The 12677-nt window shown below is 37.6% G+C and overlaps 1 protein-coding gene and 1 pseudogene across 2 annotated transcripts in view; both read left to right on the top strand.

The window, feature by feature from the left end:
• The first annotated feature begins 2505 nt into the window (after positions 1-2505).
• LOC145205589 (organic cation transporter protein-like) lies at positions 2506-4931 on the top strand (annotated as a pseudogene). Its single transcript, XR_013853686.1, has 6 exons — positions 2506-2650; positions 3124-3270; positions 3644-3753; positions 3822-3940; positions 3995-4139; positions 4813-4931. The product of XR_013853686.1 is annotated as an organic cation transporter protein-like (transcript).
• Positions 4932-5759: 828 nt separating this feature from the next.
• The window catches only part of LOC145203854 (organic cation transporter protein-like), an 8395-nt gene continuing 1477 nt past the window's right edge, over positions 5760-12677 (top strand). Inside the window, exons 1-11 of the mRNA XM_080076189.1 lie at positions 5760-6241; positions 6541-6648; positions 6706-6832; positions 6890-6993; positions 7329-7483; positions 7793-7917; positions 7991-8095; positions 8408-8494; positions 8571-8671; positions 8738-8820; positions 12446-12595. Coding sequence (XP_079932315.1) covers positions 6096-6241; positions 6541-6648; positions 6706-6832; positions 6890-6993; positions 7329-7483; positions 7793-7917; positions 7991-8095; positions 8408-8494; positions 8571-8671; positions 8738-8820; positions 12446-12595 — 1291 coding nt within the window. The 5' untranslated portion in view covers positions 5760-6095. The remainder of the gene's footprint in view (positions 6242-6540; positions 6649-6705; positions 6833-6889; positions 6994-7328; positions 7484-7792; positions 7918-7990; positions 8096-8407; positions 8495-8570; positions 8672-8737; positions 8821-12445; positions 12596-12677) is intronic.

Genomic DNA, 12677 nt, shown 5'->3' with positions numbered 1-12677 from the left:
TTAGCTGTTGGTGCTGTGTTTATTCAAATGTAGGTCTAACGATTCTTAAACGCACTGTTTCCTGTGTTGCGAGTGGAACAATACTGCAACAGATGCTACAGTTAAAATCTGGCTGATTAGCTGGTGATGATGTTTCAGAGTTGTAAGTCGGGCCAAGCTTTTCGTATCGGGTTCAGGCTAAAGTTAGAATAAAACGGCTTGTTTTGCGCCTAACATTACAATTGGCAGCATCTTTACCGCAATTTTGCCAAATTTCAAACCTAACTTGACTTTGATAAGCTGCATACAGTGCAAACTGTTTCAACCTGTAAGGTCTCATGAGTGTAGCTGGCGACGCGAGGTAGGCCGTATTGGCAAGTGTAGCCATTCAACGGCGTTCCAGTTGGTTGGGGCTAACATGCTTAAAAGCCATGCCTCGCTTATTCTGTTCGATTCCACATATTCTGTATCTCTCGTCACTAGCTGCAGTGATGAGACCTTATAGTTTAAAACAGTGTGCACTGTCTGCAGCCTATCGTCTATTGCAGTGGTTCTCAACCTTTCTTGGACCGTGCCCCCCTAGAAGTAACTTATGGGCCTCGAGGCCCCTTTTAAGTAACCCTGTAGGACCTATGGCCCCCTAAAAATGTAAACGGCAATCTCGTGTTGGAATTCGGTACTAATTCAGGTGGAAAGAATAAACAAGAATCCGTAATCGTGAAAAACCTCAATATAAACAAATAGTATGTGACATAGACGAGTAAATTAGTGAATAGAGGTAAAAACAAAATGGCTTTTAATGGGTGTTTCTGGTGAATATACATCCGTGGCCCCCTGAAACACAGTTCGTGCCCCCCCTTGGGTCATGCACCCTGGCTGAGAACCACTGGTCTATTGGGTTGATTGTTATTAAAAAAATCGGGGATGTTACAGTTTGCGCTTGAAATGTTATTTGCAGTAATGGAGAAGCTTCACAAGTTAATGTTTGCGGATGTGTTGTGGAATTATATGGTTTGTAGGCATACAGGCTGTTTTAATATTTACCGATTTAAGATATTTGTAGATTCATTGGAAGATTGTTAGACAATTCCCAAGTCTATTGCCTACAAAGTGTTAAGTTGACCACTTTTGCTGTCAGAAATACGTTTCAACATACAATTGATACTTTGAGAAAAAATATTAACTAATAAGGCGAACATTGTCACGTTTAACCTCATTACTCGTGCGTTATATAAGCGGTTGTGTTTACCTAAAACCGTTGAGATAAGAAGTTGGTACAAAGTGCAGGACTGCAAACTTTTCCAAGTCCACCAAAAACAACTTAAACGAAATCAAATTTTGCCACCAGTCGATTGCAAATTTATTTGGTTTATACTTTATATCTAGCAAGCAGCAGGATGATTAGTTTCGATCTTTTGTTGGAGAAAATTGGTGTTTTAGGGTTCAGCCAGATACTGTTCTGTTTGCTACTGAGCTACGATAATGCAGTAGGAGGCATTAATTCTCTTCTCTCAGTTTTTATTGCCTACCAACCAAATTACAGGTAAAGTTACATTCATTTCTAAGCACAATGACAAGGTATTTTGATTATTCTATTGTAATTTGCCCATCTAAACGTAATGAAGTTTGCAGTTTTTGAATTTCTTTAGAATTAGATTAACGTTTTAGTCCTTGCCATACACACGATTTGGTTCTTAAAATCCTAAGCAGGTGTTTTTACAACTGAAAAGTTGTCGGTTTTGATAATGTTACAATTGGATACTAACAAAACAACCACAACTTTCGTATTAAAATTAATAGTTGATCAGTTCGTGCACTGCATGTAAATAGAAAAAGTCAAATACATAAACCAGTTTAAACTTAATAACATTTAAGTCAACATAGTAGAGTATTTTCCTGTTTGTTTTTGCTACACATGTTGCACTTTATTATTGACTTGTTTATTGTGGAATTGCAGATGCAAAGTTCCACCGATAGACAATGCAACGGTTTATCCGAATCTAACCGAATCCGACATACTTAACTACACAACACCTTATGACGGATCATACCAGTATTGTTCCAAATAACTCGACATTACTTAACAGAGAACTTGATTTAATGGCACATAAGGGGTATTGGCACAAATCTAAGCAAATCAAAGTTTATTGCACATCACTTTTATTTTCCACGAGATTATTTTTAGGCATACTTTCTGTGATTTTTTGCCCAAAATCTATGAACAAAAAATGCCAATGCCCTTATACCAGAGTTGTAAGTCGGGCCGGGCCGGGTTTCGGGCTTGTCTCTTCGGGTTCGGCCTGGATTCGGGTTCCTATTTTAGGCCCGTTTACAACTCTGCCTTATATATCGTAAATACATTTTATCGTAGCTGTTTACTTTACACTTATGTTACCAACACCACATGTTAAATCGACTGTTACAAAATGTTTTACTATATGCAGGCTCTTTGACAAACGGTTTTTGATCAATATGGTTTGTAAGTACACGTATATAGTTCCTAATGCGAACAAAATGTTGTAATAAATGACTCGTCGAGTACAAAACTTCTCACATCCGTTTCTAAGTAGTTGCATTCCCGCAGATATGGATATGAATACACCAAATGTGATGACAATCTTTCCTGCGTCAACACATCAGCAAAACCAATCAAATGCGACCAAAGTTATTGGTACGATAGAAGCCTATTTGCGGAGACTGTTGTTACAGAGGTTCGATTTCTGTTTAACCAGTTCACTCCACTGCTTAAACATATAAAAAATATCATTTTATTTTACTCCTTTTTGTTGGCAAATAGGAAAACATTTTCTGTTTGTTTCGGTATAATCTCGTTTGTAATCGAAGTTATCCCATTCCTCTTTCTACATCAATGTATTACGTCGGTATGTTATTTGGATCTTTGCTGTTTGGAAATGTTGCTGACAGGTGCGCTATTCTTATTGTATGTTAACAGTTGTTTCGAACATAGTCGATTTAGAAACGTATTGACAGTGGTAGGATCAGCCGGTTCGCACCGGTTCCATAAAACCGATTCACGAAATTTTATGAGATCACCGAACCGGTTAGCATTACTGGTTACTATCAATGGACTTTTTGTAACAGAATCGGCTGAAAAATATGACTTTTGTAATACTACCGGCTGACAAAAAATTGAATCCCACCACTGCACATGGAGCATTCTGGTAAAGGACCGAATAGGAAGACGAATCCTTCTTTCAGTAATGTTTCTTGTGTCTGGGACTGGTCTTATTGCAAGCGTGATTGTCAACGAATTCGCCGGAGAAAACCAATGTAAGTTTTTATAGATTTTATGGACATTTACAATACTTTACACCAGCGGTGATGGCCAGAACGTATTCACTTCCCACAAGGGGGGATGTTAGCGTAAATGTCGCATGCTTGGTTCATATCTATGTTTTTCAGCTGTTAGATAAGAAAAAATATATATCTATGTTTTTCAAGGATGAAATATCTTTTGGAAGCGTTTATTGGCGTTATAAGCTTCTGTACAATTAAACGAAAGGTATCTTCGTTGTACCACAATTATTAAGTTTTTTAGATGTGAATTGGTTGGACATTGCACAACATTGTATATGGTTTGCTTTTAACTGCATTTGCCATCATCCTAAAGCAAATAACTTCTTACCATGTATTTTCTTTTCAGCACTAATCAAACTGGGAGTGGTATTTGCTTTCATTGCAAAATTCGGCATTTCTGGTTCGTTATGCGATTGTCTATAACTTCACGAGCGAACTTTATCCTACCGTCATCAGGTTAGCAATTTATCGGCTCTGTCGGTGCCATAGCCGTCCACTAACTGATCTTGTGTTGTCATGTTTAGGAGCAATGGAATGGGAACCGGCTCGATGGCTGCTCGTATTGGTGGAATTATTGCCCCTTACGTCATATCTTATCAGGACACGATCACGTGGTTACCGAACGTCATATTTGGAGTTTTTGGTAAGAACTAAATGTATGGCTTATATAGATTCGACTGATTTGTTTTTGACACAGGTTTAGCCGCTGGCTTTTTATCACTTTCTTTTCCTGATACAACTGGCCAATCTATGATGGAAACTCTTGAACAATCTGAAGTCTTTTACAAGACTGGCAAAGTTGTAAATGTAAATCAGGCTAATGGGCACACAACGTAAATTTGGTAGGTTGTGTGTGCATCAGAGTGTTCCCTCTTCATTTGTTATACCACGTTGGCACTGAACGTGTTCAAATCCTATGCTGTTGGTCTTGTTTGCTCAAACTTTAGGAAGGAAACTTGGGCAATATGTAGACAAAACGATTGCCCGTTAAAGCAGAACAAACGACACGAACTAACCGATCTTTCGTGAATTTTATCATCTCTCTGCAGCAAGTAAACATTTACGACACTATGCGCAAGGTTATGTTCAACTTAAGAGTCAGTTAATTGACTTGTAGTTTATTGGTTCGTTGCGGGGGCTACTATCGTCGAAAAATGCAATCTTAAAACGTAATCTTAACCAGTCGTTTTTTACAACTTTGGAAACGTTTATTTCCATGCTAAAATCACTTAGCTATCGTATATAGAACAAATATATTTTGATTGTGTAAGCATCTTCAGTATCTGAAAAGGCAACATAAAAGGGATTGAAATTAGACAGGTCGTATAGTTCTATCTCAAACAAAACCAACCCTCAACTGAAAACCTTGCAGACAAAACTGACCAGAAACACGCAGTAAAAGATAAAAATCGCATGAAAGATAAGAACCGTAACAATGACAGGGGCTTTTTTGTCGTTTTGTGTGTGGGTACAAAAAATAATCGAAAACGATTTCATTCTTACGTCTTTCTACAGATCTTTGAAGAATTTAAACAACCGGAATTCGATTCCAACAGTTATGATAACCGCCGAACAGGAAACGGTCGTTCAACTTTAATCAGAACAAATTTGGGATGTAACCTAATGAACCGTAGTGATTTTCAAAGTGATTTTTAGTTAATCAAAATTCTCTACAAAAATAACGCAAGGTCATACGAGATTAAAAAACTTTTGCATGTGAAAGTAAGAAAACAGATATGTTTGGAAATATTTTGTCATACTGTTTAGTTGCAGTTGGAATTGTATTTCAATATTTTGCGATTGTGAATATCTGTGGATTCAATCAGAGTTGTAAGACCGGCTTTTCGGACCGGGTTTGGGTTCGGGCCGGGTTCGGGCTTAGGTTTCTTTAAAAAACGGGCTTGATTCGGATCTGACTTTTCACTCTGTCAGTATTTTTTTGATAAATTTAACTAGCTAAGTAGCTATTAGTTGCTGGACCTGACCTAATGTCAAAAAAGCCCTAAACGCCTTGTTCAAGGCCAATTGTCTATTCTTGCATATTGTGTTTGTTGTCTTGGTCTTTCCTGGGGCTTTAATGTAAAGGCCTGTCAATGGGTTTCTTAAAAAACGAATCGGGTTCGGGCCGGGTTTCGGGCTTGTCCTTACGTGTTCAGGTCGGGTTCGGGTTCAAATTTCAGGTCCGTTTACAACTCAGGATTCAATAGAAGACCGTTATGTAAATCGCCACTATACTATTGTCTGCGACGTGAACTTCTACAGCTTCAAATACATTTGCAGTAGCGGAGAAATAAGAAATTATGAACAAACGAAAAATCCTCGTATAACAAAGCAGGGAACCCATTTTTTCAAACTTCCCCGCCACTGTCAATCGGTGGTATTCCTAAGGTGGTACGGGGTACGCCAGTAGCTTCCTCTATACTTAATTTAAAAATAATCATAAATTGTCATTCTATCTGCCCAAACATAAAAGCCCAGGTTTGGGGCAGAACTCAGGTAGAAATCGATAGAAAATGTGGTCAAGTGGTACGCGATCAGTATAAGGTTGAGACCATGTTTTAAACAAAGTTTTTGATCTGATAAACAAGGCAACGCATGACAACATCAACCCCACTGCGATTCACAGTATGCAAACATTCCACCCACTTATAATCATTTACTTCAATGCATTCAAGTGGAATGGCGCGCAGACATGTCAATATTTGTTGCAATAAATAACATAAATAGTGCCACAGATCAGGGAAAAGCTCTGTCAAACCAGCGACAATACAAAATAAGCTACTAGAAAACGTTGAAAAATGATCAGCTTTGACACGATATTGGAAAGAATTGGTGGAATTGGGCTTAGTCAGTTCCTAGTTTGTTTATTTCTTAGTTATCAGAGCACTTCCGGTGGGTTTCACTCTGTGGCTACTGTCTTTACAGCGTACCAGTCAGATTACAGGTGCAGTACATGCCTTTTGGTCAGTTATGGAATAGACTGAGATGCTTTATAACTTACAGTTGGTAAAGAATGCCATAAAATGTTGTGCACATTACGTGAAACGAATTTGCAACATAACAATATTGCACTTAACCAAATTGATCGGGTTGTGTACTATAATGTTTTAACCCTAAATTAACACTAATTTGTCATTCAAAATAAGACAGTTTGCACGAATGTTATCGATGTTTATAATTTATACAATGAGTTCTTGGACATTTGGAATTGATCATATATATTTACGTTTCCCAAATTTGCAGATGTAAAGTTCCACCGATAGACAATGCAACGGTTTATCCGAATCTAACCAAATCCGATATACTTAACTACACAACACCTTATGACGAATCATACCAGTATTGTTACAAGTAAGTCTTTGCTAAAGAGACTCCATGTGTGATATCTCGTAACACACGGCTTTTCAGATATGGATATAATTACACAACATGTGATGGAACTCTTTCCTGTGTAAACCAATCAGCCAAATCTATCCAATGCGACCAAGGTTATTGGTACGACAGAAGTTTGTTTACGGAAACAGTTATCACACAGGTAACATACCAACATGTCTCTTCTTTGGTCTATATTGTAATGCTTTTTGCGTTTCAGTTTGATCTTGTATGTCAACGAAGTTATCTTCTTCCCCTCTCTACATCAATGTATTATGTGGGTATATTGGTTGGCTCGTTGTTGCTTGGAAATCTTGCTGACAGGTTAGCAAATTGGTTCCCTATCTTTTTCGACGAATTCCTCCCGTAACAATTCAAAACAATTCATTTCTCCCTAATATACTACATAGTAGATGGCAAACCATACAAAGATGGTTTTAAATCAGAGTTTTCATTAACATAACAAGTCATATTTCCAAAGCTTAAGTGACCCCACTTTAGGGTTATTCCTCCCATGTTGGGAACCATGGGGTTAGTAAATAACAAATCGTCGGTCAAGACGGTAAAATGTGTAAATGTATCACGTTTATTTTAAACACCAATAAAAATGAGATACTTGACACACACTTTATTGTTCTGATTTATATTTTATTTTGCAGATACGGACGCAAACCCACCTTCATTGTCACAACTGCTCTTTCAATTGCCTCCTTTTTTGCATGCGCCTTTAGCAACTCGGCGGGAATGTACTCGGCGGTTCGATTTTTTCTAGCTGCTTTTAGAAATGGATCAACTATTACAACTTTTGTGTACAGTAAGTTAAAACTGTTACTGGTCCCAAATTCGAACACGAGTCATGGGCCCTGGTACGCTAAACCGGTTGGATTTACCAACATTTTGTGCAGCAGAAACATTTTATATGAGCAAAACTGGTTAAATGTAGTTAATCGCATATTCCGTATAAATGCATGAGAATTTGCATCCTAAGCCTATTTGTTGAGAAATAATCCACATCATAGCTTATATTTACACTATTAAACCATTTGATATTTTTTGGAAAAGGCCTAAAACGCTAAGCATTTTAACCAATTTAAGCAATTTTAACTCAAACCACTTATTTTAGTCATGGAGATTACTGGGGCAAAATACAGGACTATGTTTGGAATGATTTATCAAATCTTCTACACATTTGGAATTATGATATTATCTGGTGTAGCATACTACTGGAGAGACTGGCGTGAGATCATGGTAATTTTTTTACAATATGAGATAGATTGCATGTACATTTGACTAACTTGTAAACAATATCAACTTTGTATAGTTTGTGCTCTCAGTTCTGTCTATTCCACTTCTTTTGATTGCAATTGTTATCCCTGAATCTCCAAGGTGGCTTTTTGCAATGGAAAAAGAAAAGAAAGGAATAAAGGTAAAAGTTTGGGTGTTTCACATATTTGAAGTATTTGTCACAAACACATTTTGCGTAAACCTCAAAAACCAAAAAACATACAAGAACCCTAATTAAGTAGTAGTAAACCTAAAAAAACATGCATTTCTTTCTAACGCCCGCTCAACATACTAAAAAACCCAGACATTATAGAAATCCTGTCAGTGTAAAACATAGGAACGTTTAAAAATGTTGTGTTATCGTGACTACATGTATCAACTATATTGTTTTTCTTTTATTCTTAAAATTCTAGACTGCTGTGCCATGCTTAGTACAAAGTCATCTGTCTTTTAGGTAACAAATATTTACGCAAGGTTGAACGGTGTAAAGTTAACTGAGGAAGATTGGAACGAAGCAAGAAAAGCTGGAGAGAAACAATCGGTTGAGTCAAATGCCATTTGTAGTTGTACATCACATCACAAAATAATAATTGTTTAATAAAATAATAAAACCACAGGAAGAAAACGCTCAGCAGGTTCCCGAAAAAACTTATTCGTTTTTGGATCTCTTTAAAACTCCATTGATGCGCCTAATAACTTTAAAAGTCATGTTCAATTGGTGGGTTTAGAATTTTATGTTAGTTTACTAATCACTATCTGTTGTAAAGATGTTTATTTTTAATAGGTTTGTAAACAGTTTCGTTTACTTCGGCATCTCATTGAACGCTGGAGCGTTAGCAGGAGACATTTTTGTAAACAACACTCTCAGTAAGTTGCCATAGTTTTGGGAAAAAATGAGTTATATTTGGTATTTCTGCGGCACGCAATGGGATGTATTTTGAGGGGGTTACGCAAGTCATATTTAATTAAGTTTTTAACGTATTCAGGAATGCAGCTTTGTAAATATGAAGGTCCTATGCGATTTAGAACTTTGTGAAATTGAACGAGAGAGTGAACGTTGCGACAAACACGGAGGGGTGTCAATCCAAGGTCCTGTAATATTTTATCATACGAAGTGGTCCTCATACACCCTAAAATTAGTTTAGCCGATTGGTGTTGCACATTTTCTAGTGCTTCACAGTCAGAGAGGTTACAGTTATCGAATAAAATGTCGCCATATTCAAGCGTAGGAAGAACGCAAGACCTATAAAGGGTAAGGATGATATGCCGAGAGACTGTGTTAGATATTTTGCGCAATCGGTTAACTTTGATTTGTGCTTTGTGGCAAATGTAACGAATGTGGTCATGCCAAGAAAGTGTTGGTGTAAATATGAGGCCGAGATATGTATGTGCACGGGTTTCAGGCAGAGCTACACCTTTGAAAAATATTTGAGGAAGATTGGAACTTTTACAGAGCGATAGTACTTTAGATTTGGAGGGATTAAAGTTAATTGCCCAAGTGGAAGCCCATTTGTCGAGGTGGTTGAGATCTCGCTGTAAAATTTTTTGAAGTTGATTTGGAGATTTATCCGAATAATAAAGGGCAGTGTCGTCAGCAAAAAGTGAAATGTTAGAGGTTAAGTTATTGGAGATGTCATTAACATAAATCAAAAAGAGCAATGGTCCTAAAATTGAACCTTGTGGGACTCCGGCATTTGTAGGTAGTAAGGTTGAAAGGTTGTTGTTCAGGCGAACTTGTTGTACACGACCAGTTAAGTACGATTTTAGTAGAGGAAGCAAATTGCCATTTATCCCAATTTGTTGTAATTTATGAAATAAACCGTGGTGCAAAACACGATCAAAAGCTTTGGAAATATCAAGAAAAACGATTCGACAATCAATGCCTTCGTCACGATCGGCGTAAATATTGTGGGTTGTGTGAAGCAGATTGGTGATGGTTGAATGATTTTTTCGAAATCCGGAATTGTTGGGGTTCAGAAGTTTATTTGATTCCAAATAAGTAATCATGTGTTTGTGGAGAATTTTTTCAAAAACTTTTGATAGGGAGGGTAGGAGCGAAATTGGTCGATAATTTTTTACATCATGTTTTGGCCCGGATTTATGCAGTGGGATTATTGTAGCTTTTTTCCACTCTGATGGGAAGATACCCACTGATATAATATAATTAAATAAATAGCTTAATGGCGTTGCTAGGGATTCTGCACATTGTTTTAGAATGTGATTAGGAAGATTTAGCGGATCAGAAGATTTGCTAGGGTCAAGTTTACGTAATACGTGGTACACATCAAACGGGGTAATGTCAATGGAAGGTATGGATAGGTTAAGTTGGCAGGAAGAAGGAGGAAAAGACAGTGAAAGCAGATTTGAAGGGAGTGTGGAAATGGAGGCGAAATGTTCATTTAGGAGATTTGCTTTCTCGATGTCATTGACATAAGTTACTCCGTTGGAAACAAAGCTTGGCGTACTTTTGCTGTTATAGGAAACTTCGTTGGTATTCAGGATTTTACGTGTGAGTGACCAAAACCTCTTAGAAGAAGGTTGAGAAAGGCAGGCTTCGTTAACAATATGCGCATGGTGTTTAGCTTTTGCGGTCTTAATTTTGCGTTGAATTTCGTTTCTAAGTTTGTTGTATTGTAATTTGTGATGCAATTCACCAGAATTTCTCCATCTGGTAAACCAGCGATGTCGCTTTCGAAACAGGTGTTTAATTTCGTGATTCATCCATGGCTTACATTTCGCTGTTAGCTTATAAGATCGGAGTGGAATATACGTTTTGCACGTCTGGTTAACAACATCAGTAATGTTGTTTAGGGCCATGTCCACAGAGGATGAGCTTGCAACCAAATCATCCCATGGATACGCGATTAAAATATTGTTTAGAGATTCAAAATCACTATTGGCGAAAATCCATTTGTAAAACACGTGTTTGGGGAGAGCGCCACGAGATACGTTAAGTATAACATAAATGGCACAGTGATCTAAATTTGCAAGTGGTGGTAGTACCCCAGATGACAATACGCACTCGGGTGTGTTTACTAAAATCCAGTCTAGAATGTTACTAAATCTGGTTGGTTGGTCTATTAGTTGCGTAAAACCGCGTTGAGTGACAGAATAATACAATGCAGAATTGAAGATAGTTGCGTGGGGCTCATTAAAATCGCCTACTATAATAACGCATTTGGATGTCTGCTGTAACATTTGGATGTCTGCTGTAACAATTGTAGAACATAGTTTTGCGGAAAAAAGATCTTTAGAGGCTTTGTTATAACTGGGAGGTTGGTATCCAACGCAAATTATTATTGGTCGACAATCGGGAACCATGGTAATTTTCAGCCACATCAACTCGCAATCGTCAGACTCGTGATCATACAAGCGTACGCAGTGAATATCATTGCGTACATACGCCAACACCCCGCCACCGTGCTTATTTCTGTCCTTTCTAAAAGGAAACTGAAAACCGTCAATGATGAGGCGTTCATTAGAAACACTTGAATCTAGCCATGTTTCAGTCACGCAGACAATGTCGAAACCACGATTTAATGCTATAAAATGCAGTTCATCTAGTTTAGAAGAACTGTTATGAGCGAAAATGCTCCGAGCATTGATATGAAAAAGCGCTAAACCATCACCATATCGATCCATTTAAACAACATCAAAGACTAAAAATCGGTAAACTTCTCACCATTAACGAACAGACAGTAATCTGCTTCAATAATTTTCCATTTGATAGTTTTTCCCTGATTGTAGAATTTGTTTGCATGTCGAATTAATTCCTTTCTTTGAGCCTGCATAGAAGCAGGTAGATGCCTTGTTATGTTTGCATCGAAGGACCGAGCGCGACCAGAAAGAGAAAACAATTTTCTTTTGTCCGACATCTTGACAAACTTGATAACTATTGGGGCTGGTTTAGACAAATCTTTGTTTCCACTGATTGCTGACGTACGCCGCGGCAGGCGGTGAATATTGCTAAACTGTATTTTATCAAGTTCAGAGGAAGAATACTGCAGTTTTTCCGTTATGAACGTTCTTAAGACATGTTCAGTTTGGTCAGGTGATTCGAGAGATAGCAGTTGGGGTATGCCATGTAACAGCAGGTTAAATTCTTTTGAACGCATTTCGTCCATAACGCGCTTCTCCTGGTGCAATTATTCGTTTCATGCTATTTGGTCATCCTGATTTAACAGACGCCCACACACTGTCATTATTCCATGCCGTTTACAAATATCTGCATGCGTGTAATAGATTTTGATTTCTGCTGCCGATTTATTGACATTTTAACCTCTTTCGTTCGCTTTTCCTCTTTTGTTTACTATTATTATCGACTACCCTTTATCTGAAAATACGTTTATTTCTCGTATGGTGACACGACAAAGGACAGTTTTCAGTTTTCGGACTGTCGTCTGATTGTCGTAAAATAATAATAAAAAAAAAAAAATAAGTTGCCATAATCGAAATCTTAAAAAGCAATTCTTAAAATGTAATAAATTGATAGATGGTGTGTTCGAGCTTGCATCTTACGTCTTTTGTTGGTTGACATTGGATCGAATTGGAAGGAGACTTCTTCTATCCGCAATGTACTTTGTTTCTGGAGTAGGACTTCTTGCAAGTGTGATAGTGAACCAATATGCCGGGGACAATCAGTGTAAGTTTGTCTGCTTGTGATTGTCCTCAAAAATAGACAACATACAGACCATGATGCTTTTACTTAAATAGACAATCTTGCA

This window comes from Phallusia mammillata, chromosome 8 (genome assembly GCF_965637545.1).
Source record: "Phallusia mammillata chromosome 8, kaPhaMamm4.hap1.1, whole genome shotgun sequence".
NCBI classification, from domain to species: Eukaryota; Metazoa; Chordata; class Ascidiacea; order Phlebobranchia; family Ascidiidae; genus Phallusia; species Phallusia mammillata.
This window is presented reverse-complemented; position numbering and strand designations above follow the sequence as displayed.